The 27,424-nt window shown below is 35.0% G+C and overlaps 1 protein-coding gene across 9 annotated transcripts in view; it reads left to right on the top strand.

Annotated features, from left to right (window-relative positions):
• The window catches only part of CEP170 (centrosomal protein 170), a 146,859-nt gene extending 120,730 nt beyond the window's left edge, over nt 1–26,129 (top strand). For 6 of the 9 annotated variants that reach the window (XM_062210705.1, XM_062210704.1, XM_062210702.1 and 3 more), the window contains 6 exons: nt 6,138–6,315; nt 8,777–8,944; nt 12,936–13,024; nt 20,849–20,942; nt 21,833–21,884; nt 23,815–26,129. In XM_062210705.1, the coding sequence (XP_062066689.1) occupies nt 6,138–6,315; nt 8,777–8,944; nt 12,936–13,024; nt 20,849–20,942; nt 21,833–21,884; nt 23,815–24,104 (871 nt within the window). In that variant the 3' untranslated portion in view covers nt 24,105–26,129. The remainder of the gene's footprint in view (nt 1–6,137; nt 6,316–8,776; nt 8,945–12,935; nt 13,025–20,848; nt 20,943–21,832; nt 21,885–23,814) is intronic. The other 3 variants (XM_062210703.1, XM_062210697.1, XM_062210701.1) reach the window with 2 other exon arrangements.
• Nucleotides 26,130–27,424: the final 1,295 nt, after the last annotated feature.

Here is a 27,424-nt window from a genome sequence, read left to right as displayed (position 1 = left end):
TAGAATTACTAATATTAGTTTTAATAGATGATGAGATTTTTTAAAAATGTGGATAAATTATTTTAGTGATCTATATTATTGAGTCAACTTTTTTTTTTAATTTAATGAATATAAATTTCCAAACTACAGCTTATGGATTACAATGGCTTCCCCCTAAAACTTCCCTCCCACCCGCAACCCTCCCCTTTCCCACTTGCTCTCCCCTTCCATTCACATCAAGATTCATTTTCAATTCTCTTTATATACAGAAAATCAGTTTAGTATATATAAAGATTTCAACAGTTTGCCCTCACATAGCAACACAAAGTGAAAAAATACTGTTGGAGTACTAGTTATAGCATTAAATAACAGTGTACAGCACATTAATGACAGAGATCCTACATGATATTTTTAAAAAAAAATTGATTAATTTTCTATGTAATTACCAATTTAACACCAAGTTTTTTTTTCATTTTCAATTATCTTTATATACAGAAGATTGATTCAGTATATACTAAGTAAAGATTTCATCAGTTTGCACCCACACAGAAACACAAAGTGTAAAAATACTGTTTCAGTACTAGCTATATCATTACGTCACATTGGACAACACATTAAGGACAGATCCCACATGGGACGTAAGTACACAGTGACTCTTGATGTTGATTTAACAATTTAACACTCTTGTTTATGGCGTCAGTAATCTCCCTAGGCTCTAAATGAGTTGCTGAGGCTATGGAAGCATTTAGGGTTCGCCAACTTTGATCTTAGTCCGACAGGGTCATAGTCAAAGTGGAACTTCTCTCCTCCCTTCAGAGAAAGGTACCTCTAACCTTGATGGCCCCGTTCTTTCCCCTGGGATCACACTTGCTGAGATCCTTCATTTAGGTCTTCTTCTTTTTTTTTTTTTTTCCAGAGTGTCTTGGCTTTCCATGCCTAAAATACTCTCATGGGCTCTTCAGCCAGATCCAAATGCCTTAAGGGCTGATTCTGAGGCCAGAGTGCTATTTAGGACATCTGCCATTCTATGAGTCTGCTGTGTCTCCCACTTCCCATGTTGGATCCTTCTCCCCCTTTTTTGGTTTTATCAGTTAGTATTAGCAGACATTAGTCTTGTTTGTGTGATCCCTTTGACTCTTAGACCTATCAGTGTGATCAATTGTGAACTGAAATTGATCACTTGGACTAGTGAGATGGCATTGGTACATGCCACCTTGATGGGATTGTATTGGAATCCCCTGGCACGTTTCTAACTCCACCATTTGGGGCAAGTCTGATTGAGCATGTCCCCAATTGTACATCTCCTCCCTCTCTTTTTCTCAATCTTATATTTAACCAGGATCACTTTTCAGTTAAGATTTAAACACCTAAGAATAATTGTGTGTTAATTACAGAGTTCAACCACTAGTACTAGAACAAAAAAATACTAAAATGGATAAAGTATTACATTGTACATCAACAGTCAGCACAAGAGCTGATCAAGTCACTATTTCTTATAGTGTCCATTTCACTTCCACAGGTTTCCCCTTTGGTGCTCAGTTAGTTGTCACCGATCAGGGAAAACAAATGATATTTGTCTCTTTGGGACTGGCTTAATTCACTCAGAATGATGTTTTCCAGATTCCTCCATCTTGTTGCAAATGACCGGGTTTCATTGTTTTTTACTGCTGTATAGTATTCTATAGAGTACATGTCCCATAATTTCTTTATCCAGTCTACTGTTGATGGGCATTTGGGTTGGTTCCAGGTCTTCGCTATTGTGAATTGAGCTGCAATAAACATTAATGTGCAGATGGCTTTTTTGTTTGCCAATTTAATTTCCTTTGGGTAAATTCCAAGGAGTGGGATGGCTGGGTTGTATGGTAGGGTTATATTCAGGTTTCTGAGGAATCTCCAGACTGACTTCCATAGTGGCTTAACCAGTTTTCATTCCCACCAACAGTGGGTTAGTGTGCCTTTTTCCCCACATCCTCTCCAGCATCTATTGTTAGTAGATTTCTGAGTGTGAGCCATTCTAACCGGGGTGAGGTGAAACCTCATTGTGGTTTTGATTTGCATTTCCCTGATGGCTAGTGATCTTGAACATTTTTTCATGTGTCTGTTGGCCATTTGGATTTCCTCTTTGGAAAGATGTCTGTTGAGGTCTTTGGCCCATCTCTTAAGTGGGTTGTTTGTTTTGTTGTTGTGGATTTTCTTGATTTCTTTGTAGATTCTGGTTATCAACCCTTTATCTGTTGCGTAGTTTGCAAATATTTTTTCCCATTCTGTCGGTTTCCTATTCACTTTCCTGACTGTTTCTTTTGCAATTAAGAAACTTCTCAATTTGATGCAATCCCTATATTATTGAGTCAACTTTAAGATAGGAATTGCCATGTAAAGAAAGAGCTGGCATATGCACATCATATTGGGAAATGGAAAGAATGCTTCTTGGGTGCTTAGCTCATTTCAGTATAGCTTTTACTGCATAACCTGCAGAGATGCTTTCTAATGAACACACATGGCTTTCCACATTATCAGAAACTAAATTATACAAATGTCTGCATAAAACACTTTAAAAATAATTTTTTGATAAACAGATACTTGTATAATTTTTATCTTATCAAGTTTGGTTGTACTGTTTTAATTTATTGTAGTTCATATATTTCAGGAAGCTGCAAAAATTGTACAAATGTTTAATTCGTCCAAAATTCATCCAAAATGCTTAGGACTTGTAGTGTCTCAGATTTTTAATTTTTTTTTAAATTTTGGAATATTTGCATATGTATAATTACATAATATCTCTTGGGGATGGGATCCAAGTCTAAACACAAAATTCATTTATGTTTCATATATGCCTTATATCCATTATATATAACATATAATTTTGTGCTATGTTTAGTGCACCTGCATTTTGACTGTGACCTATTACGTTATGAAGTCAGGTGTGGAATTTTCCGCCTGTGATGCCATGTTGGTGCTCAAATGTTTTTGGATTTTGGAGTATTTCATGTTTCAGCTTATCATATTAGGTATGTTCACTCTGACAAGGGTGGGAAATATCCAACCCTCAGGCAGAATAAAGCCCACAAAACCATTTGGTCTGGTCCTGCCAAAGCAACCACAAGTAGACCTAAAAATTCGGAAAATCTATAGCAGGCTAATTATTTTTTTAAACTTTTTTTTTTTTAATTTTTTTTTTTTGACAGGCATAGTGGACAGTGAGAGAGAGAGAGACAGAGAGAAAGGTCTTCCTTTGCCGTTGGTTCACCCTCCAATGGCGCTGATCCGAAGCCAGGAGCCAGGTGCTTCTCCTGGTCTCCCATGGGGTGCAGGGCCCAAGCACTTGGGCCATCCTCCACTGCACTCCCTGGCCACAGCATAGAGCTGGCCTGGAAGAGGGGTAACCGGGACAGAATCCGGCGCCCTGACCAGGACTAGAACCCAGTGTGCTGGCGCTGCAAGGTGGAGGATTAGCTTATTGAGCCACGGCGCCGGCCTTTTTTTTTTTTTAACCTTTATTTAATGAATATAAATTTCCAAAGTACAGCTTATGGATTACAATGGCTCCCTCCCCACCATAACTTCCCTCCCAGCCGCAACCCTCCCCTTTCCCGCTCCCTCTCCCTTTCCGTTCACATCAAGATTCTTTTTTTTTAACTTTTATTTAATGAATATAAATTTCCAAAGTACAGCTTATGGGTTACAATGGCTTCCCCCTCCCAAAACTTCCCTCCCACCCGCAACCCTCCCCTTTCTCGTTCCTTCTCCCCTTCCATTCACATCGAGATTCATTTTCATTTCTCTTATATACAGAAGATCAGTTTAGTATATATTAAGTAAAGATTTCAACAGTTTGCACTCACATAGAAACACAGAGTGAAAAATACTGTTTGGGTACTAGTTATAGAATTAAATCACAATGTATAGCACATTAAGGACTGAGATCCTACATGAGGAGTAAGTGCACAGTGACTCCTGTTGTTGACTTAACAATTTGACACTCTTGTTTATGGCCTCAGTAATCACCCCTGGCTCCAGTCATGAGTTGCCAAGGCTATGGAAGCCTTTTGAGTTCACCGACTCTTAACATATTTAGACAAGGTCATAGTCAAAGTGGAATTTCTCTCCTCCCTTCAGAGAAAGGTACCTCCTTCTTTGATGACCCATTCTTTCCACTGGGATCTCACTCGTGGAGATCTTTCATTTAGGTCTTTTTTTTTTTTTTTTTTTTTTTTCAGAGTGTCTTGGCTTTCCATGTATAGCAGGCTAATTTTTAAGTTAATAATTTTGTATGGCTCATGAGTGATATGTTAAAAATACCCAGATGTTCCTTGACAGAAACCTAACCCCTGAAAGGAACACTTTGAACCATCCTCAAAAGAATTGCATCAGTAGGTAACAAATTAGAAAAAAAAAAATTACATATTCAGTGATGTGAAATATAGCATGGCATAATGAAAAGATCTGATTATACCACATCAATATTGTGACCTGCGTCAGAAAATAGTCACATGTACAACAAGATGATTAGTACTTCTATTACAGGGTAGTTGTGACAGCGAAATGAGTTGATGAGTATAAATCTTCTTTATTTCTGTAGCTAATTGTGCTCATCATTTTTTAGTATAAAGGTGCTTATGTTCTAGTGGTGCTTACTATTTATTCTAAGCTCCATGGGCAGGGACCCTCATTGCTGCTTCTTCAGTGCTATAGTCCTTAGAACCTAGCACAGTACTTGGCACATAATAAGTGATCAGTATACGTTTGTTGATGTTCTTCCTACCTTTTACTATTGGTAAATAAAAGAGAAATTAAACATCTGTCATTTCTTGTAAAATTTATATTTGACCACACATTGCTTCTGTTGGTCCATAAGCTTCACTTAGTATCTCTTTTTAAATCTCATTAAATTTTTATGCACTAGGTGCATTCCTTGAGTTTTGTAGGCTCAGATATTGTGTAAGTCAAAAAAATGTAATTTTGTACTTGTTTTGGATTTTGAAGTTGCAGATACTTTCCCATGTACTTTTGAAAATATTCACTCATTCTTAAATCTTTCCTGTAGAAGTAGCCAAATTGAGTATATGTATTAGGGATGCCTAACTTAGAAAACTCGTATGTCTCCCTGAATTGAAATTTTTTTTTTAAGAAACATGGATATATCAATAAAAGTTTTTGGGAGTTTCCCCTCTTAAATAGTGAATGCTAAAGAAGGTATTTATTTTCTCTTGATTACCCCTAAGTTGTTTCTTTGGTTTATATGGCTGAAAACACAAATGGCATTATGGAAATAAGTGCTAACCCTGGGATTGGTCCTGCCTTACCTACATCTTAAGTTTTGTAAGCCACCCAACTTCTGTAAGATTTTGTCCTCAATAATAGAAGCAGGTACTTCCTATCTTTAAAGAACTTTGTGAGCCTCAAATGACATAATGTATGTTAAAAGTGCTATGTTGGACTTCTCAACTGTTGGAACCATAGGCACCTTTGGCCATGGGGTGAAGCTTATGGAGCCCTTCTCAGAATATTTCTAAATGCATAAATGTAAAATACTTGGAATGGCAAAGAATAAAATACTTAGAATGATATTACATTAAAATACACTTATCAGGATACTTTAAAGTGATAATGTGGTATTTATTAACATATTAAATAACAATTGTTGTGAATTCAGTGACTGCAATAATTTCGAAGAAATGATCATAGATTGTGTTTCAAGGTACCTGTAGCAACTGTAATGTGACTTCTGTTGGTGTAAATCACCAGCCCTGCTAATTTTACCCTGGTTTGTTGACTTATTTATAATTGAAAGAAATGCTAAACATCGATTAGAGGTTAGTAATTGTTCTTTCATTGCCAAGTTCAGGGATTCCTTGGCTTTTCTACACCATCTCCAAGTTTAAGAATCCCTAAAATATATTAATGCTAATCATTACATTAACTGTATTTTAAAGGTAATATCTAATAGATTACTTTGAATTGTTTCATTAATATTTTTGGAATTAAAGACTAAGACTTCAAGTATAATAATAGTTAAATAGCATTTTTAAAGAATGTTAAGTTCGGAGTATGAATCTTAAGTTAGACATAAAACTTACATAAGTGACTCTATCATGAATGGTTGTTTCTGGAGCTGTTATTTAAAAGGTATTAAACTTCTTTTCTAAAATTGTTACCAGGATCAGCCAAGATCTTGCTCTCATTGCTCGGGAGATCAACGATGTAGCAGGAGAGATAGATTCAGTGACTTCATCAGGCACTGCCCCTAGTACCACAGTAAGCACTGCTGCCACCACCCCTGGCTCTGCCATAGACACTAGAGAAGAGGTAGGAGATCTTCATGGAGAAATGCATAAGGTTCTTTCTTTTCTTTATTTCTTTTGCTTTTAGCTTTTTGCTTAGTTTATTTTAGTTACGTCCATCCTCAATGTTTGCATGCAGCTCTGCATTTTCCAACTTTGCTTTAGCAAATTTCTTTTATGTTTTTGTAACAAAATGAGTAAAGGCTAACCTTTGGTCTACTATTAACATAAAGCTGTAAAATCATTTGGAATCAAAACTTTGCCTGCTAATTTCTGGTCCATATCTTCACTTGAAATGTGAATAAAAATTGTATCTGAAAGTGAACCAAATTTTAATAAATAACTGAAAAAGTTTCTATACAATTTGACTAGGAATATACTTCAGTTAAAAAGGTATTTTCATTGTTAGCTAACTAGGAGACATCTTGATAACAAAGAAAAAAATTATACAATTTCACTAATTCAAATAATAATTATGTTGAAGAATACATATACAATGATACTTTGAAAATTGAGTAGTATATATATATATATATATATATAGATACAAAAAAGCATAAAATTTCAGAATATTCTTATAAGCTATGGAACATTAAGTTAGCATATGAAGCCCATTGCCTATCCCAAACCAAGACCTCTCACAATACAACTGAGGGGGCACCATTTGTATAACATTGTTACAGAATATACCTTTAACATATAAAAATTAATGGTTCCCTTGGAAACCACAGGGACTTGGTTCTTAGACACCCCACAAAGAATACAATCTGAGCCTCCGGAAGTCCCTTATAGAAAATGGGATGGTATTTGCATATAACCTATGCATATCCTCTTGCCTTCTTCAAACCATCCTAGACTGCTTATAATCACTAATAACAATGAAATACCTTATGAACAGTAATTATACTGTATTGTTTAGGTAATAATGACAAAAAAGTCCATATGTTCAGTACAGATACATTTTTTTCTGAGTATTTTTTATGTGTGGTTGATTGAATCCTTGGATACAGAGAACTAAGTGTACTCTCTGGCCATGTCAGCTGTTTTGATCTTGGGCAGAAATGCAAGCAAAGAATTAACATTTAACAAAGAAGTTCCTGTAGTTCAGGGGTTGGCCAAACTGTGATCTTTCCGCCTAGTTTCATTTGGCCTAAAAGCTAGGATGGGTTTTGCATTTTTAAATGGCTAAAAAAAATCAAATAATAATAATAATCTATGATGTGAAAATTACATGAAATCCAAATTTCTTCATCCATAAAGTTTTATCAGAACATGGCCTTACTCATGTGGCTTACTATCATCTATGACTCTATCAATGCTACAGTGACAGAATTGAGTAATTGAGGTACAGATTCTAGCTGCAAAACTTAAAATATTTATTATTTATCTCTTTAGAGAAGAAGTTTGCCAGCCCCTGGTGTTGGTTATTCTACTTTGTTACTTTTACAAAATAATATTCTAACTAGTAGCCAAAAATGGCTAGTCTTTTTGAACAAATTTAATTGTCATAAACTGTGCTTGATGTTTTATTCAGTTGCTTTTTGTTACATTTCCTTCTTTAATCTGTTGTTTAATGGTCACTTTCATTTGTTTTTCCTTCATGTGTTGTCTAATAAGTGGTATTTCATCAATCTGTGTAGAGTTTTGTTACCACACTGATCAATTGTGACTATATATAAAACCATCCTTATTGGTGAAAAACAAAAAGATCTTGGTGGCAAGACATACACAATTCTTCTGGTACATTTAAAATGATATTATGTTTTCACATTTCTAACTAAATTTATCTAACATAAGTATACATTGACGCAGACTCAGTAAAATTACTCAAGCATTTCATTGAATAGACTTCCATTTTCCTTTTCTGTTTGATTTCCGAATGTTGTACTAGACTTTACTCCTTCTTCAGTAAACCCATGTTACTTAGTATTGCATTATGTAATTTGCACTGTAGATGGCAGTATGTCATTTTTACTAAAATATGTAATTTCTGTAGCATTGTTAAAAGCTTATTTGACTAATTTTATGGATTTAAATGTTTTTCCCTTTGTAAACTTAATTGAAATCTGCAATTAATATATCTTGTGGAGAAATTTGGATTTGGGGAGGAAAAAAGGAAAAACAAGATAGGAAACTAAAAGAAAAAGAAACATTATTTTACATTGGTAAGGCAATGTGAGTAAAATGAACTCATTGTCCATCTACATGGCTCAGGTATTTTATTTACCATCTGATTTTCATTTGGAGATCTTATTCATGGCAGAATTGGATTTAAAATAATTGTATATTTTGAATTTTGAAAATAAAATCTATGTAGATGAACATCTAGTTTATAAAGGAAATACTTTTGAAACTTTTTTTAAAAAAAGAGTAATTGGTTTATTGAAGATGTTGTGCTTCTGTTACTACTTAAAAATGAAATAACTTCTGTCTGATCTTAAAAACTGTAATGCCAAATATGTACTTTTTCAAATTACTCTGTTTCTCATAAGAGTTTGCTTTTGTTGTCCTATTAGTTGGTCGATCGTGTTTTTGATGAAAGTCTCAACTTCCGAAAGATCCCTCCATTAGTTCATTCTAAAACACCAGAAGGAAACAATGGTCGGTCTGGTGACCGATCTCAACCTGCAGAGCCTCCTGATCACTTAACAATTACAAGACGGAGGACCTGGAGCAGGGATGAAGTAAGTAAATCATAAACGTGAACATATGGCAGAAGTGGGAAAAGGAGAGAGCATTCAATTAGTAGGGCTAGGGAAAAAGTGCTTATCCTTATATAGATAGAATGAAACTTCCCCCCAACATTACATCATATACAAATAATTAACCCCAAATGTTATTAAAAGGGGAAAGGCAAAACTGTAATACTTTAGTAAAATATATAAGTGAGTAGCTTGCAGCATTACAGTAAGGAATGATTTCTTAAAAGACACAAAATGTTTTTATTTTAAAAGATGATAAATTTGGTGCATTAAAAGTAAGGACTTTTTGTCCAGTGATGTTGATGATAGTGCTCGTATCGTTGACTAAAAGTAAGGACTTTTGTCAAAAATACTTTAAGGAGGTTAAAAAAACTAGTTATAAACTTTTGCAAAACATATAGCCCATAATTAATACATAGTATATATAAGGAACTCCTACATGTCAAAGAAAAAGACAAAAACAGCTTGGTAGAAAAATCTATTAAAAACATAAACAACATTTCATCAAAGAAAGGATACTAAGGCATATAGAGTATGAAGAGATTCAACTTTATGACTGTTCATGGGAATCATTTCAAGACTGAAGTGAGAAGATGTGACAATAACCATTCAGTTGGTGGCCAAAAGTTTTAAAATTGGAGAGGTACAGAGGTTGTCTTAAGTGTTGCAAGGTTAACTTTGCTGCCATCATTCTGAAAAACAATTTGATATTATCTCCTAAAATTGAACATAAAAATATCCCATGATCTGACAATTTTCCTGCTATTGTATGTACAAAATAAAACCTTTCCCTTTGACAAAAGAAAGTTTGCGCAAGAGTAATTATACAGTAGTGCCTCCTTATCTAAGAGGAATATATTCCAAGACCTCTAGTGGATGCCTGAAACTGGATAGTACCAAACCATGAATGTACGGGAACTTCAAAAAGTTTGTGGAAAAATGGCATTAAAAGGCAAGTGTATTTTGGTGCAGAAAAAACTTTAAAATCCATGCATAGTTTTTTTTTTTTTCCTTTTAAGATTTATGTATTTACTTGAAAGTCAGAGTTACTTGAAAGTCAGAGAAAGAAGGAGAGGCAGAGAGAGAGAGGTCTTCCATCCGCTGGTTCATTCCCCAGATAGCCGCAATGGCTGGAGCTGTGCCAATCCAAAGCCAGGAGCCAGGAGCTTCTTCCTAGTCTCCCACATGGGTGCAGGGGCCCAAGGGCTTGGGCCATCTTCTACTGCTTTCCCAGGCCATAGTAGAGAGCTGGATTGGAAGTGGAGCATCTGGGACTCAAACCGGCACCCATATGGGATGCCGGCACTGCAGGTGGTGGCTTTACCTGATATGCCACAGCGCCAACCCCAACTTAAGTGTTTATCTTGGCATAAAAGTGAGTTTATAAACTGGTATAGTCATAAATTGAGTATAGAGTAATCAAAGAGAACTATGTCAGTATGCAACTGTATAAAATGATTTTAGCAATATCACGTTAAGTGACAAAAATAAATTTCAAAATATTATATATTAGATGGATCTTTGTCATAAATATTTTTTTTAAAGATTACAGAGAGAGAGAAGGAGAGGTAGAGAGAGAGAGAGAGGTCTTCCATCCGCTAGTTCACTGCCCAATTGACCGCAACTGTCGGAGCTGTGCCGATCCAAAGCAAGGAGCCAAGAGCTTCCTCCAGGTCTCCCACATGAGTTCAGGGGCCCAAGCACTTGGGCCATCTTCCGCTGCTTTCCCAGGCCATAGCAGAGAGCTGGATGGGAAGCAGAGCAGCTGGGACTTGAACCGGCGCACAAATGGGATGCTGGCACTGCAGGTGGTGACTTTACCTGCTATGCCACAACGCTGGCCCCTGTCATAAATATTTAAAAATGAAAATATATACCGAGACAGAAATATATCTCAAATGATCTAAAAAAGGAAAACAATGGAATAATGAATGGAATTCAGGATATTGTTTACTTTGGGAGAGGGAAGGAAAGATAATGAGATGGAGTAGAGGTAGATACATCAGGCCATTTTTTTCTATTACAAATAACCATAAAAGTCTCAGTGGCATGCAGCAATAAGAACTCATTAGCCATCTGCTGGTTAATTGGTTAGGTGGTCTTAGCTAGACAATGAAAAGTTGCACATTGGATCCAAGTCTGCTCAATTTGTCTTTTCTTGTAATGGTATTACTAGAAACCCTTTAGAGAGCAAGCCCCAACATGCAAACATGTTTCAATCTTTGTGTTGTGTCTGCTAACATCTCAGTGGCAAAAAACAAGTCAGATGGCTAAGGGCAAACGCAAGGGGTAGAAAAGGTGTTCTCCTGCAGTGATTATTGCTAGGTCTTTGGCATTGTTTTGGTGATAGATTCATTATTAAATTATTAAAAAGACAAAGCTGTCCGAGTTGGACCAATGAGGTGAGTATGTTGTAAACCAGGAATTATAGCTAGTTCTATATACCTGCAAACCAGTATTGAAAAAAAATTACTGCCTTTTTAAAAAAAATGAATGTGGCAGTGAGAAATCAAAGAAAGAAGTTTATTGAAAATGTTTTTCTTTAAGATTTATTTATTTATTTTGAAAGAGAGAGATCATCCATCCTGTGGCTCACTCTCTAGGTGGCTACAATGGCCAGTGCTGGGCCAGGTCTAAGCCAAGAGTTTCTTCTTAGTCCCTCATATGGGTGGTAGAGTCCTAAACATTTGGACTATCTTCCCCTGGTTTTTATCAAGCCATTAGCAGTGAGCTGGATTGGAGGTGGAGTGGACAGGACATGAACCTGCACGCACATGGGATGTTGCCATCGCAGGTGGTAACTTTACTTGCTACACCACAGTGCCAGCCCTGAAAAGATTAATTCATTGGAAAAGAGATGAAAGGAGTTTGGGAGAAAATTCAAGGATATAAAGGAGTTTCTTCCTCAGAGAATAGTTACTTCAAATAGCTCCGTGGAAAAAACTTAGAAACAACATACAGAACTGCTCGAGCAATGCGTAGAGGAAGAGTATAAAAAGGAGAAGTTTACAAGAAGGAATTAAAACCCTGGGATTAAGAAATAGGATCTGAGGGGCTGGCACTGTGGCGCAGCGAGTTAATGCCCTGGCCTGAAGCACCGGCATCCCACATGGGCACCAGTTCGAGCCCCAGCTGCTCTACTTCCAATCCAGCTCTCTGTTATGGATTGGGAAAGCAGTAGAAGATGGCCCAAGTCCTTGGGCCCCATGTGGGAGACCCTGAAGAAGCTCCTGGTGGGGCCGGCGCTGTTGCTCACTTGGTTAATCCTCCGCCTGTGGTGCTGGCATCCCATATGGGCGCCGGGTTCTAGTCCCGGTTGCTCCTCTTCCAGTCCAGCTCTCTGCTGTGGCCCCGGGGAAGGCAGTGGAAGATGGCCCAAGTCCTTGGGTCCCTGGATCAACATGGGAGAACAGGAGGAAGCACCTGGCTCCTGGCTTCGGATGGGCACAGCTCCAGACATTGAAGCCAATTGGGAATTGAACCAGCGGATAGAAGACCTCTCTGCCTCTCTTCTCTCTGTGTAACTCTGACTTTCAAATAAATAGATAGATAAATCTTTAATAAATGAATAAATAAATAAAAAAGAAACAGGATCTGAAAGTTAGTGTGAAAGAGTATGTGTGTTTGTACATATAAAAAATCTACCCAAGAAAAACATATGAGTATGAGACACAGAACCGTGATAGTAATTGAAGATAAAATAAAATGCTTTTGAAAATGGTCTGACCACAATAATATGAAAACTTAGCAAGTTATTTAACAAAGGAACTTCTTTGTTTAGCAGTTTGTCTCTCTCTTGCTCAATTTTTTTACACATTACTCTAATTACTTTCTTCATTTTATTTATAGCTAAAATTAGCATGAATACTAAATGCCTCTAAATACTACTATATTGTGCTGTGACTAGTGTCCTGGTAATTATATAATGTCATGGGAATATTCTAATATCTACTTTTTTGTTTGGATGTTTCAGGTCATGGGAGACAATCTGCTGCTGTCATCTGTCTTTCAGTTCTCTAGGAAAATAAGACAATCGATAGATAAAACAGCTGGAAAGATCAGGTACTTACTACGACAGCCTCCATGCCTACATGAACAGTTACCTGTTACTGTTTTCCAAGCCTGCTGTCACAGTTTTTAGGAACTGGTGAAGTCAGTGAAACTGAGTCTGACTTGCTGCCACTGCTATGCTCTTAACTTTTTAGAAGTAATAACCAAGCCGGCGCCGCGGCTCACTAGGCTAATCCTCCGCCTGCGGTGCTGGCACCCCGGGTTCTAGTCCCGGTTGGGGCGCCAGATACTGTCCCGGTTGCTCCTCTTCCTCTGCTGTGGCTCAGGAAGGCAGTGGAGGATGACTCAAGTGCTTGGGCCCTGCACCCGCATGGGAGACCAGGAGGAAGTACCTGGCTCCTGGCTTCGGATCAGCGCAGCCCACCGGCTGTAGTGGCCATTTGGGGGTGAACCAACGGAAGTAAGACCTTTCTCTCTGTCTCTCTCTCTCACTGTCTAACTCTGCCTGTCAAAAAAAAAAAAAAAAAAGAAGTAATAACCATATTCTAAATACATATCCTGGATAGTCATCCTCTTTATAATTGAGAATAAATAGTCATAATCACTTAGATTAATTTTAGTAATAGCCAGGTATATTTTGCTTTTCTATGGAATTATGATAAATATTTTAGATTAACAGATGTTTAGGACCTCTTTTATAGGACCTCAAATTTTAATTTTTTCTTCATCATCAGTAAAGTAGACAATATGAAACTTGTAACATTCAGAAAATTTATTTAACAGCTCCTTGAAAATTAAAATGCTGTTAAACTCTGTAGCTTCAGTTTTATATTTAAAAATACTTTTACTTACATATGTTAAATTCCTATAACTTTTTCAATATCTGACCCCTTTGCAGTCTGAATCTTGCTCATAGGAACTAAGTTGTATTGGACATTGTATCTTTTAGTTCTCTGCCATGAGGTATGACTTCATAAATACTGGTTTAAAAGAACTGTTGAAGTAAATAGCTTTATTTCATTTTAGTTTGACTACTCCCAGAAAAATCACTGAAAAGAGAACTGGAGAAAGTAAGGACTTTATTAATTAATAAGCTTTTGGAGAGGGAAAGACATAGAAGAAAAAAGGATCTAATAAAATATAGAGAGAAGAGGATTAGTTTAATAGGCAGAAAACTTGAGGGTATGTTTCAGTTTTGCCACTTACTGTGCGACCCTGAACAAGCTATCTGTTGTCTCCCAAACTCAGTGTCATCGTGTTTTGCAGGTGTACTTGTATGCTCTAGAGTTGTTGTGAGAGGAAAATAAAATTACTTCTCATTCCCATATACACACACACACCTGGTTAGTTTTTAGACTATAATGTTACTTTTTGCTTTTTGTTGCTTTTCCTCAAGTTAAATTTCCATCCTTAGAATGAAAAATTTGTCCCCAAATAATACCTATCAAGTGCTATCATGCAATTTTAAATTCACTAAAAATTTAAAACATAGACATATAACAGAGGTTCAAAAATCCATTGATGTTATAGCTTGATTTATTTCTAATTACTATAATTAAAATTGTAAAATACAATAAAGCCATGTTTAAGCATGGTATGTGAATTATAGCATCCAACAGAAATCTAATATTATATTGCTTATATATTGAAATAACATATTTCATTAGTAGTATTGATGAGTACCAATGAGTATAGTAAAAACACATTGAAAGATTGGGTATTTAGCTTATTGGTTAAGATACCTCTGTCCTACATTGGAATGCCTGCGTTCTTTTCCTGGCTCTGGCTCCTGATTCCAGCTTCCTGTCAATGCAGACCTGGGAAGTAGTGGTGATGACTCAAGTAATTGGGTTCCTGCCACCCATGTGGGAGTCCTGGGTTGTGTCCTTAGCTTCTGGCTCCAGCCCCAGTCCAGCCCTAACCATTTGTGAGCATTTGAGAAGTGAGTTAGCAGCTCAGGGTCTCTATTTGTATCTCTCTCTCTCTTTGTATCCTCCTGCATCTCAAATAAAAAATAATAAAAAATTAAATAAATTGAACATATTTTTATGGAATTATAAGGCTAATTACCTAATTTAAAAGAAGCCATTAAGTTAATTTTTTTCAAGAATCACTTCAATAGTATTTAAAATGTAAGTTTAGGCGCTATGTCATAATAGACTAAGCCTCCACCTGCTGCGCTGGTATCCCATATGGACACCAGTTCATGTCTTGGCTGCTCCTCTTCCAATCCAGCTCTGCTTATGGCCTGGGAAAGCAGTGAAAGATGGCCCAAGTGTTTGGGTCCTTGCATCTGTGTAGGCAACCCAGAGGAAGTTCTTGGCTCCTGACTTTGGATTGGTTCAACTCCAGGTGTTGTGTCCATCTGGGGAGTGAGCTAATGGATGAAATACCGCTCTCTCCATCTGTAACTCTGTCTCTCAAATGAACAAAGAAAATATTTTTAAAAAATAAAAATACCATCTTCCAAAAACATTTTAAGTTACTAAAAAAGCAGTATATGTCATCTTCCAAATTTAGAAGGAAATTCAGAATAGTGGCCTAGGTAGCTAATTTTTACATGGCCCCTTAAGAAATGGATTGAGCTTTCCTTTGAATCTTGAGCTTACTCTGTATTCCTGAAGATATCCATGAGCCTCTCTTCACATTGCTACTTTGAAAAAAAAATGCTTATCTAAGAAAGATTCCTTATGTTAAAAGGAATAGTTTGATCTGCGATATTTAGTCCTGCTTATCTTTTATTTTTTAACTTATTTAGATAAATATATGTTTCTCTCAAGGAAAATTTTATTCAAAGAATACATATATATATATATATATATATATATTAAAGATTTATTTAAAAGACAGAGATACAGAGAGGAGAGAGGGAGAGAAAGGGGGGGGGGAGCTTTCATCCGCTTGTTCACTCACTAAATAGCTGCAATGGCCAGAACCAGGAGTTTCTTCAGGATCTTCCACATGGGTACAGGGGCCCAAGTACTGCCCTCCCAGGTGAATCAACAAGGAGCTATATCAGAAATGGATTCGAACCAGCGCCCATGTGGGATGCCGAAACTGTAGGCGAAAGCCTAACCCTAAATTTATATTTAAATTTAAAATTTTTAACAACAGTAATACGTGAATATCATTTAAAATATAAATATTTCATAAAAATGCATATTCACATAGTATCTATTGTGTGTGTATATATGTATTTTGTTTCTTCAAATTCTTTTTTCAAAGGTTTATACAAATAGTATCATAGTATATTTGTTCCTCTGCATCTTTGTCTTTTAATCATGTCTTTACTTTTTCTAAAATAGTAAGAAGTGAAATATTAGTCTCTGAATAGCCTCTCCAAATATGATTGGAATATGAAGCATACTCCTTTAATAATTGGGAAACAGTTGAATTTTTGGCTTTTCTCAAGGTTCACCTTGTACATATAAGTTGCTTTAAAAGTGATTTTAATGACTATTAAAATATATGCTTTCACTCATTGTTTTTTCAAGATAATTCACCCTATCAATTTTAGCATATTCTTGTGAGCTTTAAACAAATTTAATTTCCACAAAATAAGAACTTAATATTTATACATTAACAAATAATTATGAAGTACATTCCAGACACTTTATAACTAGACATTAACAAAACAAAGCCCCCTTCTGTCATGGAATGTACGTTCTGGCTCTTCAATTGAATGAGTCAACTTGTGTTAAGTTAGCTGTGATTTGTCTGATTTTCATTATTTCACTTGAATATTATCTGCATTTTCAAATTTCTACTCCACTGAAGCCCTTTGATTCCCTTTTCCTTTTTATTATTATTAAAATTACCTGTTACAGGGAAGAGATTTTGGTCTTCTGTGTGTAAAGTTAATTGAAAATAAATCTTAATGGAGAATGGAACTGGGAGGAGGAGGTGGTGGGAGGGTGGGTATGGTGGGAAGAACCACTGTATTCCTAAAGTTGTACTTATGAAACTTGTATTCCTTAAATAAAAGGTTTCTTTGGGAAAAAAAAAAAAGTATAGTAACAATACTAATTTAAGGTATGTAAATTAAAGCTTCATTAGAGTTAAGGTTCATACTTGATTTTACAGATATTAGATATGTGCTATTTTTAAATCACATATTTTATGAAGCCTGGCTGGCCTTATACTCAAAAAGTAAGCAGTGAGCACTCTAATATCATCCTAGCTGAAGTCTTATACATGTTTTCCCTTAGTGATTTTGTCATTCCTGAGTTTACTGAGCCCATCTTCTTTCACAAGAGAGTTCTTTTTCTCTGTTATAACCCTTCCACTTAATATGTGGTCAGAGACAAACAATCCACCATTCTCTGAGCTAGAGCCCAACTTAAATTTGTAGGGAAAAAATATTAGGCATAGCTAATCAACTATTACCAACGTATCGTAGCTCCCAATCACATGCCTGCTTATTAATACCAGAAGTCATGTATCAGGTTTGACTTAAGTATTCAATACAGCTGAAGGTTATAAATAGTTATTATCATTTTAGATTCCACTAAAATTATAATCTAAAACTGGAATATTATAGAAGGATTATTAACCGAAGGGGTAAGTAAGTGAAATAAACATTTTTAAAATAATCGAATAGGAATAAAGTGTCTAAATTCATTTGTTGATTGAGTAATTTTTGACTACATTTTGTTAGCCCAGCACTGTATTTAATGCCTTCATAGATGAGTCCAGATGGCAGGCAGGTAAACTGGTAATTATAATTTGTTGTGATAAGTATAAAAAGGAAATTATAAGATGAGATACCTTTGGGCCCAGAGATGGTTTTTGGGGAAATTGCCACGCCTGTTCTGAAGGATGGGAAGAGGAGTTGGTGGAAAACTAAGTGGTGAGAGATGACGCTGGAGAGATTAGGATGGATCAGTTTAGACAAAATTAGGAGTCTGGACTTTATTGTAAAAAGCTGTGGAGAACTAATATATAAAATATGGTTCCTATTGATATACCAGTTTTATCCATAAAAACATCATGAGAATGTGCTTGTGTGGTCATGTAGCTCACTACTGGAATACATTGAAATCTCTTTACCTGTAAAAGAGTATGTGATGCTATTTCATCCCACCTGCTGAAACACAGATTTTCCTTCCCTGTTGACTGGGTCTGTACTCACCAGTCATTCAGCACATTTTCAACAAGTATCTGCCTTGTACCGTTTTCTTCTTACTGACTATTCCTTACCATAGAGCTTCTTTCCCACAGTCTGCTCTGAACTCATCCTTAGAAGCCCCAAAAGAAAATTAATTTTTATAGTTTTGACATTAATTAAAAATGAGATCAAATTGGCGAGATGAGCACATTGATTAAGTAATTGGTTGTGCTGTCTCACATTTGACAGGCTAGAAAAATTTTAAAAGTTATGTGTAAAAATTGCTTCATTTGTTATATTAAATATAGAATGTTTGCTATATTTGAATTGCCTTCAGTTTGAGTGCTGAGTTTTACTACGTATAACACACCATGGCAGCCTTTAATTCTTGACCTGTTTTTCTGCTTCCTTAGTATTTAAATTTTGTGTTGAGTTCAATTCATAAGACCAAAATGATGTTTGACTTTAAATCTATACCAGAATATGTATAAATAAGCTTTATATCCCTTCAGTGGAGTCAGGAACCTTCGATGATCATTCTAAGCCATATCACCACAGGTGAAATGACTATGGTTAATAGAAATCTAAGAACTAAGTAACCATCCTCTGACAAAATTCACTGAATTTTTGGCACTGTGCAGCCAAGTGCAGACTTCTGTTGTTCATTGAACTTCTCAGTTGGCTATGAAGTAGTCATTACAATTTTCCCTTTGTATCTTTGAGGGACTGGTTCCGGGCCCCTCTCCTCACACAGAAACCAAAATATGCAGATGTTCAAGTCCCTCATATAAAATGTATAATATTTGCATGTAACACACACACACACATCCTCCTGTTTATGCTCTCTAGGTACTTATAATACCTGATATAATATAAATGCTTTGTAAATAGTAATTACATAGTATCATTTAGGGAAGAATGACCAGGGGAAAGTCTAGACATGTTCTGTATAGATGCATTGTGTTTTTTTTTTTTCAAATGTTTTTGCTCTGTGATTGGTTCAGTCCTGGTTGTGGAACCACAGATCCAGAGAGCTGACTATTCCTATTTAAACCAGTACTAATGCTTTAAGTATTCTCCCACAAAAACCATCATAATTTTCATAAGCAAATTATTAATACTGTAGTAATTAGGATAACAAAAAGTACCTGGTGAGGATGTTTAGTTTTTTGACTTTTGAATATTTAATAGATTAGAAGATACTCTTTAAAATTTTTTTATTGACAATATTTGTACATATTTATAGCTTCATTGTAAGTTCAACACATGTATACAATGTGTACTGAAAACATGGGAATCAACATTTCCTATTCTTGGACATTACTGGATGATTGGAAGCCTGGAATTTCTTTTGTCTGCTTGTTCATACAATATGTATTAGAATATTGTGAGCTATAGTCTCCCCACTATGTGATGTGTAGCACTAGGAATTTGTTCCTTCAATCTGACTCAGATTTGACACCCATAATCCAACTCCCTTTATCTACCATCCCCTCCCAGCCTCTGGTAATCACTTTTCTGTATTCAGCTGGAGGTTTTTTGTTTCTTTTCTTTTTTATTTTTTTCTTTCTGCACCAGATGTAAGAGAGAACATACACTATTTATTTTTCTCTGTCTGGCTTATTTCACTTATTGTTTTCCCTGATTCTAGACTAATTATTGCCACCTTTAGTATAATTAAGTGTGATTGCAGTTATTCTAGACTTGATTTGATATTGATGAATGTTTTTAAATAAGATGTGTTTAAATTATGAATTTTTAAAAATAAGATGAATCTGGCATATTGACAACTGAAGGAAATACCAACAAGAATATTGATTTAGCTTACTACTTAAATACTAAACAGCTTCTAGTAGTTATAATTTACTTTTTAATTTACAGTGTTTTGTTACATAAAGCAGTTAAGCTAGAGTTCCAGATGACTCAGTAAAGGAATTTAAAAGGATACCAAAAAGGCAGTGAGTCTTTACATGTTTCTAAAACTGCTCAGTCATGTCTCATAGATTCCAGAGAATATACCACATCAGAAAGACATCAAAATTCTGTGATAGTTTATAAGTTACAATATTTGAATTTAGTTTCTAACTTAGGATATATTATTGGAAATTGTTTTTATCTACAATTTATTGGCAATTTTAATAAAAAGAATTGTAATTTAAATTCTAGTAGGTTATTCTATATAACTATACTGATGTGAATTAAATTTTTAAAGAAAAGCACATTAAATACTTGCAATGTTCAGTCTTTAAAAGAATGTTCACACTTTGCTCAATTAGGTGCTTATCTTATATAAACAAGTCTTAACAGAAAAAATTACTCATAGCTAAATCAACCTATTTTCATACCTAATTCAATATATTTTCATCTTGTCATCCCCATAATGCTTTTCCATCAGAACAAAATTGCATTTTCTTTGTAAGAAACAGTTGCAGTATTAATTACAAATATTATATAAAATTGTGGGGTTGTATCATAATCTGTTTATTTTATATTAATTTTCAATAGAGAATGAGGAACATTAAAGAGTTTATATGTTAATCAATGTATTAATGCATGTTAGTTACCTTTTAAATATGGATCTCTCATGTGCTTGAATCATCGGTAAAACTGGCTCTATGGCTCTATATTTAATTCTAGTTAATGTAATGGTTCTTTTATTTTTCCTTGCATAGCTTTGAAAAGATACATTTTGTATTTGGTGTTATCATTAACAGAAATACAGTAAATTTTAAAATATGAAAATAAAGTTTATTTTTTGCAAATTCTAGAATATTATTTAAAGACAAAGATCGGAATTGGGATGAAATAGAAAGCAAGTTAAGAGCTGAAAGTGAAGTTCCTATTGTGAAAACCTCAAGCATGGTATGATAATTTTCTTGAAGATTAAACCATTTTAATAGAGTTTTATATTAATGGAAAGATAGCATACTTATTTTTAAGCTATTTATTGATTTACACTTATAAAAGAATATGTAGATAAACAGATTTCCTTCAGCTGATCTCACAAGAGTCCCAAATGTTGACTGTTTCCAAGTTGCTAGGGGCATGGAGAGGGGATTTTTATATTTCTCACTATTACATATTCTTATCTTGTAATAACTGTACCTTAAAAATATTCAATTTTGAAATAAGAACTGAACTTAAATATCAAGTTTACATGAATTGTTTCCATTTACTTACTATAGTGCTTGCCTTCTTTTTAAAGAATTTGTACAGATTTTCAATGCTCAGAATGTAATCCTAGTATTAAGATTGCGGTTCATATATTTTTACAAAGAAAACCCTTAAGTACTGTGTCAGAGTTACTGCAATGTTGATCAATACAAATATTTCAGAATCTTTCTTTATATAGTACAGGTTAGATATCCCTTATCTGAAATGCTTGATACCATCAGCATTTCATATTTCAATATTTTTGGATTTTGGGATACTGCATAGACTTTACCAGAATTTCCAGTCATTTCATATTTCCAATATTTGGACCAGAGAGACTCAGCCTGCAGTAAATTACCTTGAACTCTTCATCTGCTATCATTACCTCATTGAAAAAAGTTACTCATTTCATTATTAAAGATTTTTAAAATTTGTCTTATTTACTGGATGTTGTCATTTCATACCATGCTGCTACTAAAGTAGTAAATCAAATAGAAAATGTTAAATGCTCCAAATAAAATGAAAGTGAGATTCATTACTTGTCAAATCAAAATGTTTTAATTAAAGTAAGCTAATTTTTGTTATTGCTTTCCCTGCAGGAGATTTCTTCTATTTTACAGGAGCTGAAAAGAGTTGAAAAGCAGCTACAAGGTAAATTTACTACTGAATTGAATAGAGAGCTGTCATTTTAGGATAAGTGCATTCTAATGGTGTTCTCTTAAAATATTCATTTTATTTGATTAAATATAATGTCATGTAATAAGTATGGAGTTCAACATACCCAGATCACTTATTTTTTAAAAAAAATTTATATATTTTAAAGACAGTCACAGAGGGGTGGAGAGAGAGAGAGAGAGAGGTCTTCCCTCTGCTGGTTCACTCCCCAAATGGTTGCAACGGCCGAAGCTGCGCCAATCCAAAGCCAGGAGCCAGGAGCTTCTTCCCGGTCTCCCACATGGGTGCAATGGCTAGGACTGGGCCAGGCTGAAGCCAAGAGCCAGGAAGTTCATCTGGGTCTCATGTGGGATGCAGGGGCCTGAGCACTTGGTGCATCTTTTGCTACTTTCCAAGGTGCATTAGGGAGCTGAATCAGAAGTTGAGCAGCCAGGACTCAAATCTGGCTCTAATATGGGATGCTGGCATCACAGGCAGTGGCTTAACTTGTTGTGCCACAACTCCAGCCTCTCAGATTACTCTTGAAAAGGAAATTGTACAAACCTAATATAAAAAATTAAAGTTAAATCTTGGGCATATTTTAGAGTGTAGATTTGACAATAGGCTAAGTGTTACAAACTAATTACATTATTATATATATTATATAAATATATAAAATAATGATGTATATATCTATACAGCTTAAAATGACTTGCTAATTAGCATTATTTATTTGATTTGATAATTCTTAATTTATATTGGTAGTATAACCTCAAATAAACTTATATTCTAATACAAATAATAGTTGCTTCGATGGACCATAAAAAAGAAGTGCATGATAGCTTTAAAGACCAAAAGAAGGAGAGAAGAAAGGGAAACAGACTCTGTTTGCCTCCTAAATTTTGACAGACTTTGTTTTAGTTCTTAGAAAATCCAAATCATGCATTAATGTCTGTGTATCTCTTGACCCAGAACATCCCCAGTTGCAAACAAGCAGGACTGAGTCAACTGTTAATTCCTCCCAGTATTTATTTGTTGAATAATTATAGGCATAATATGTAGATCCCACCTCAGTGATTCCTAACCTTTATTCAACACTACACACCCAAGGGTTATGCCATAAGTAAAAGTGGCTTGCTAACACAATCTATGAGCTGGTAGAATGGGGGTATACTTTTAAAAGGAACCCCTAAATGATTCTTGGAACTATGGTACCTCCTTCTCCCAACTTCCTGTTCTGACCAGTATCAAGGTGAAAATCACAGAGAACTTTCCTTGTCCACATAAAGAACTTTTGTATTAAAAACTGGTCTTTAACTGGCTCCTTCCATGGACATAGCAAGGTCTCTTTGGCCTGCTGGGGCTGCCCTGGGATATTGGTTATGCATGGACCGTTAATAGGTCAGTGGTACATGATGCAGTTGTTATCATAGCACTCCAACAGGATCTATGACAACGTGCTATGCTAAAAATCAAAGTATATTATGTTCTTCTGACCTCACCAGCCTTGAGGATATTCTGAACCTTAGCTATAAAACCACAATTCTCTGATAAATAGGATTAGGGGTGTTTATTAAAAATTAACTAACATTTTATTATCTTCTCACAATAATGAAAACAAATTTCAAAAAGATATCTACTGAATTCCACATCTCCAGATACCAGTCTTACTCTCTAAAATGTCCATAAGTGACTCATCAGAGAAAGTATTCGGGATTGTTTAATCTACAATATAGATCGATATTAAGAGTGAGGTTTAAGTACAATGTTGTTGGAAGGATTGGCCTCATTTAAAATCACACAAACACACAGGTAGTTAAACTGTCCAAACTAAATAATGTTCATATTCAAATTTAGCTGCATTTACAGTTATGTCCTATTCCTTTTACATTTTAATTATACCTTTGCTCCTTTTTCTTTCCTTCAGCAATCAATGCTATGATTGACCCAGATGGAACTTTGGAGGCTCTGAACAACATGGGATTTCCCAGTGCTATCTTGCCATCTCCACCAAAACAGAAATCTAGTCCTGTGAATAACCACGGCAGCCCTGGTCAGACACCAACACTTTGCCAACCAGAAGCGAGGGTTCTTCATCCTGCTGCTATTTCAGCCTCAGCTGAATTTGAAAATGCCGAATCTGAGGCTGATTTCAGTATACATTTCAACAGATTCAACCCTGAAGGGGAAGAGGAAGATGTTACAGTTCAGGAATGACTTTCTCTTGATTGTTAACAAAAAAAAAAAAAAAAATTACCTGTGGATTAACTAGGAATATTGGAGGCAGCATAGTGTTGACTTACACAAAACAAGACAGCTTGGTCAAACTACAATTTTGTTATCTCTGTCTTCTTAATTTTATTTATTTATTTTTTACCTATAATGTCATATCAATCTTTTCAAACCATTTAGATAACCACTTGATGCACACATAGGAAAAAGCAGACTGTGCAGTTTCAACTTTTGTGATTTTATGATGTTCAATATGGTGTTATATCATTGCATCCTTTCCCTTCACAGACCTTTGTTTTTCTTTTAAGCCATGCTGTGACCGACAAGCAAACTAAATACCCACCATTTCTGAGTCCCCATTGTCTCCTGTGCCAAGCTGCTCCTTGAAATGAACTTCTACTTCATCTGTACAGATTTGTTAAACCATTCTATTTGCTTCTTAATGATAGGATTTATATTAGTTCTCATTATCATTGGACACAGTGACATAATACTCTCCACAGTAAAGCAGACCTTTCACAAGAGTCATTCTGTGTCCTAAAATTTTCCAACATAGCTGTGATTTATATAACTTTGTTGCTACGTAAATTGTCTTGGGGTTTACGGAGATTAACTATTATGTTTGCACTAAGATTTACTGGGAGTGGTAGGTGGACATATCTATATATCAATAAGGACTAACCGTCTTTGTACATAGGCAATTGATAATACTGTATTTGTTTTAATCCCACAGTGTTTTACTCCACTTTCCAAAAGATAAATTTGGCACTTTTTTTCAATTTTTTAACGGAAATAAGATTTTGTCTCTCATTTTAGGTTAAATGATAACTAGAAAGATTAGACAGATAGTTTAGGTGGAGTATATTTTTAAAGCTAAGAACACGTATATTGGTCCTGTGTTACCAAGTTTATATGTGACAGTTGAAAATAAAACTCCCCTGAAATGATCATGAGGTTAAAATTTTCTTCATTAGGAGACTTGGAGAACCAGTAGTCATAAGATTAGTTGATAGTTTGACTCCCAAGCAATGAATTGCTTCTGTGTGTTTCCCTGTAGGACCCAATAGTAAATCTTGTCTCAGTCTGACGCATTTCTAAGGACCCTGCAAGACAACAAGGACAAAGGCTTTGGGCCTATGCTACTAAACAGGAAGCCTATGAAAAATATATTCTGTAAGCTTTTTTGTTTTTTTCCAGTAAGTTCATATTTGGATAAGTTTAAAAGAAAATACTTATCTTTGTGTTTCCAGAACACTATAATTTGGATGAATCTTAATTCAGTTAAATATTACTATTAGACCTGGATTTTCCCCTTGACCCCATCAGTCTATAAAGGTTAAACTGCAGCTTTGATGAAATGGTCTTTAATATTTCAGCAATAATCCTGTGCTACATGTGTTCTAAGAAATGCAGTAACTCTGTACACTTCAAAACCTTACAGGATTTAAGATATCCTGTACTGTTGAACCAGTTAATAAAGATGCAAAAAACGTTTTTTTTTTTTTTGGTAGAGATGTAAAAACAAGTCTGTTATATAATGGATCTCATATTTTTCTTTAAATTAAAAAAAAAGTAAATGAACTATTCTCCTTGTAAAGCTAAATTTCCCATTCTATCTCATAAAGGAAGATGGAAAAAAGGGTTTAAGAAACATAAATGGAAAGATATAAATGCTTTGATGAAATGAATGAAATATTAATACAGGGTCAAACCATTTGAAGAAAAAGTTGGTCAAAATAATCACTATTATTCCCCTTTTATTTAGTATTTGGATACTGATTATATCCACATGGAAATGGAAGGTAAGGAGTTTAGGAAAGCATTAGCATCTACTCTACTTACATTATTGTTTAAGTGTTACATAGTTTTGTTCAGTTACAAACATTTGGCCTTTTACTATGTTATTTTTATTTTGTATGAATACATTATTCTCCTTATTTATTTTTGTTACATTTATTACTTATGTTATTTTGTTATGCATTTTCAACTCCCATTTTTAAATAAAGTGTTTCTGGAACTTTATACAATGTATATTTTATTTATTTTATCATCTGGCTTGCTAATACTCCATCAGTTTCCAAATAACTATTTATAAATCATTTTCCCAGGATTAGTAAAGAAAAAATCTAATCTAATCTAAAGTTCTAATTAATATGTGATCATTGTGAGACCTCAGATATTTTGATTAAAGAAAAATTTTCTAAGCAAATTATAGTAAACATAATTCACTTAGCTTAAACTTTATTGTGTATATTTAAGTTCTTTATTTTTAGACAGCTTTGGGGAACAAAGTTGAAATTTAAAATATCTTGAATACCTTAAATTTGTGAAATATTAGCTTAGACTAGTTTTCTTTCATTGTATTATTCAAGCTCAAGTCTCTTGAATGTCTTCCTACATACAGTTCAACATTCTAAGTATCCTAGCGTGACCTTTGGAAACTTCGGATGATCTGTCCCTTTTCTAAAGTATTTATGTATTATGTATAAAATCTCTGCCACCGTTTACACATTTCCTGAGCAGCTTGAACCTTTCATCCCCTAGTGCCCTCGCATCTTTCTCCCTCCTCTTCTGCTTAGCTTCATGCCTTCCCTTCTTCAAGGTCCCGCTGACCTTGTGGTGAAGCCTCCTTGCTTGACTGCACCACAGCAGAGGGCTATGCCACGTGCGTAGATTTTCTCTTCTTTTCTCTTACCAGAAGAATCTTCATTTCCTAGTCACATCCTTTACTTTGAAACTCCTGTCATTTTGCTGCCTTCATTTATCCTTGGATTTGCTTGCCATATCTCTGCTTGACAGGTTTGTAACTTTTGGAGAGGAAGCTAAGCCTAGAAGCTTCAGATTCAAACTCATTCTCTGTTAGCTATCAATGCATTTCTGCTTTGTTTCTGATCTGCACAATTACAGCATTATTCTTATTATCCAAGCCTCTTCTAGTCCAAGGGGCTTATGACTTTATGAAATGGTTCTTCTAAAAGCTTTCTATGATCCTTTGTCATATAAAATTTTCCTCTTGTTTTTATTTACCCTGTGTAATCAATGTACACCAGGTTGGATCTATTCAGCAAATAAATAGTAATTCACTGGCACATATCAGACACAAAGATTACTGGCAGTGAACATAAGAAAACCATTGCCCTCACAGACCTTTGAGTTTCTAGGAGGGAAACAATTAAAATTATATAAATAAACAGGTAATGCCAGATAGTGAGATCACTTTGTACCTTATACTGAATTCTTTACAAGAGTATCTCCCAGTTGACTGAGGTTCTTGAAAGTACATAATGCTTGATACATACTAATTC

The sequence above is a fragment of the Lepus europaeus genome, chromosome 14 (assembly GCF_033115175.1).
Source record: "Lepus europaeus isolate LE1 chromosome 14, mLepTim1.pri, whole genome shotgun sequence".
Taxonomy (NCBI): Eukaryota; Metazoa; Chordata; class Mammalia; order Lagomorpha; family Leporidae; genus Lepus; species Lepus europaeus.
Note: the sequence above shows the minus strand (reverse complement) of the source record. Positions and strands in the feature narration are given on the sequence as shown.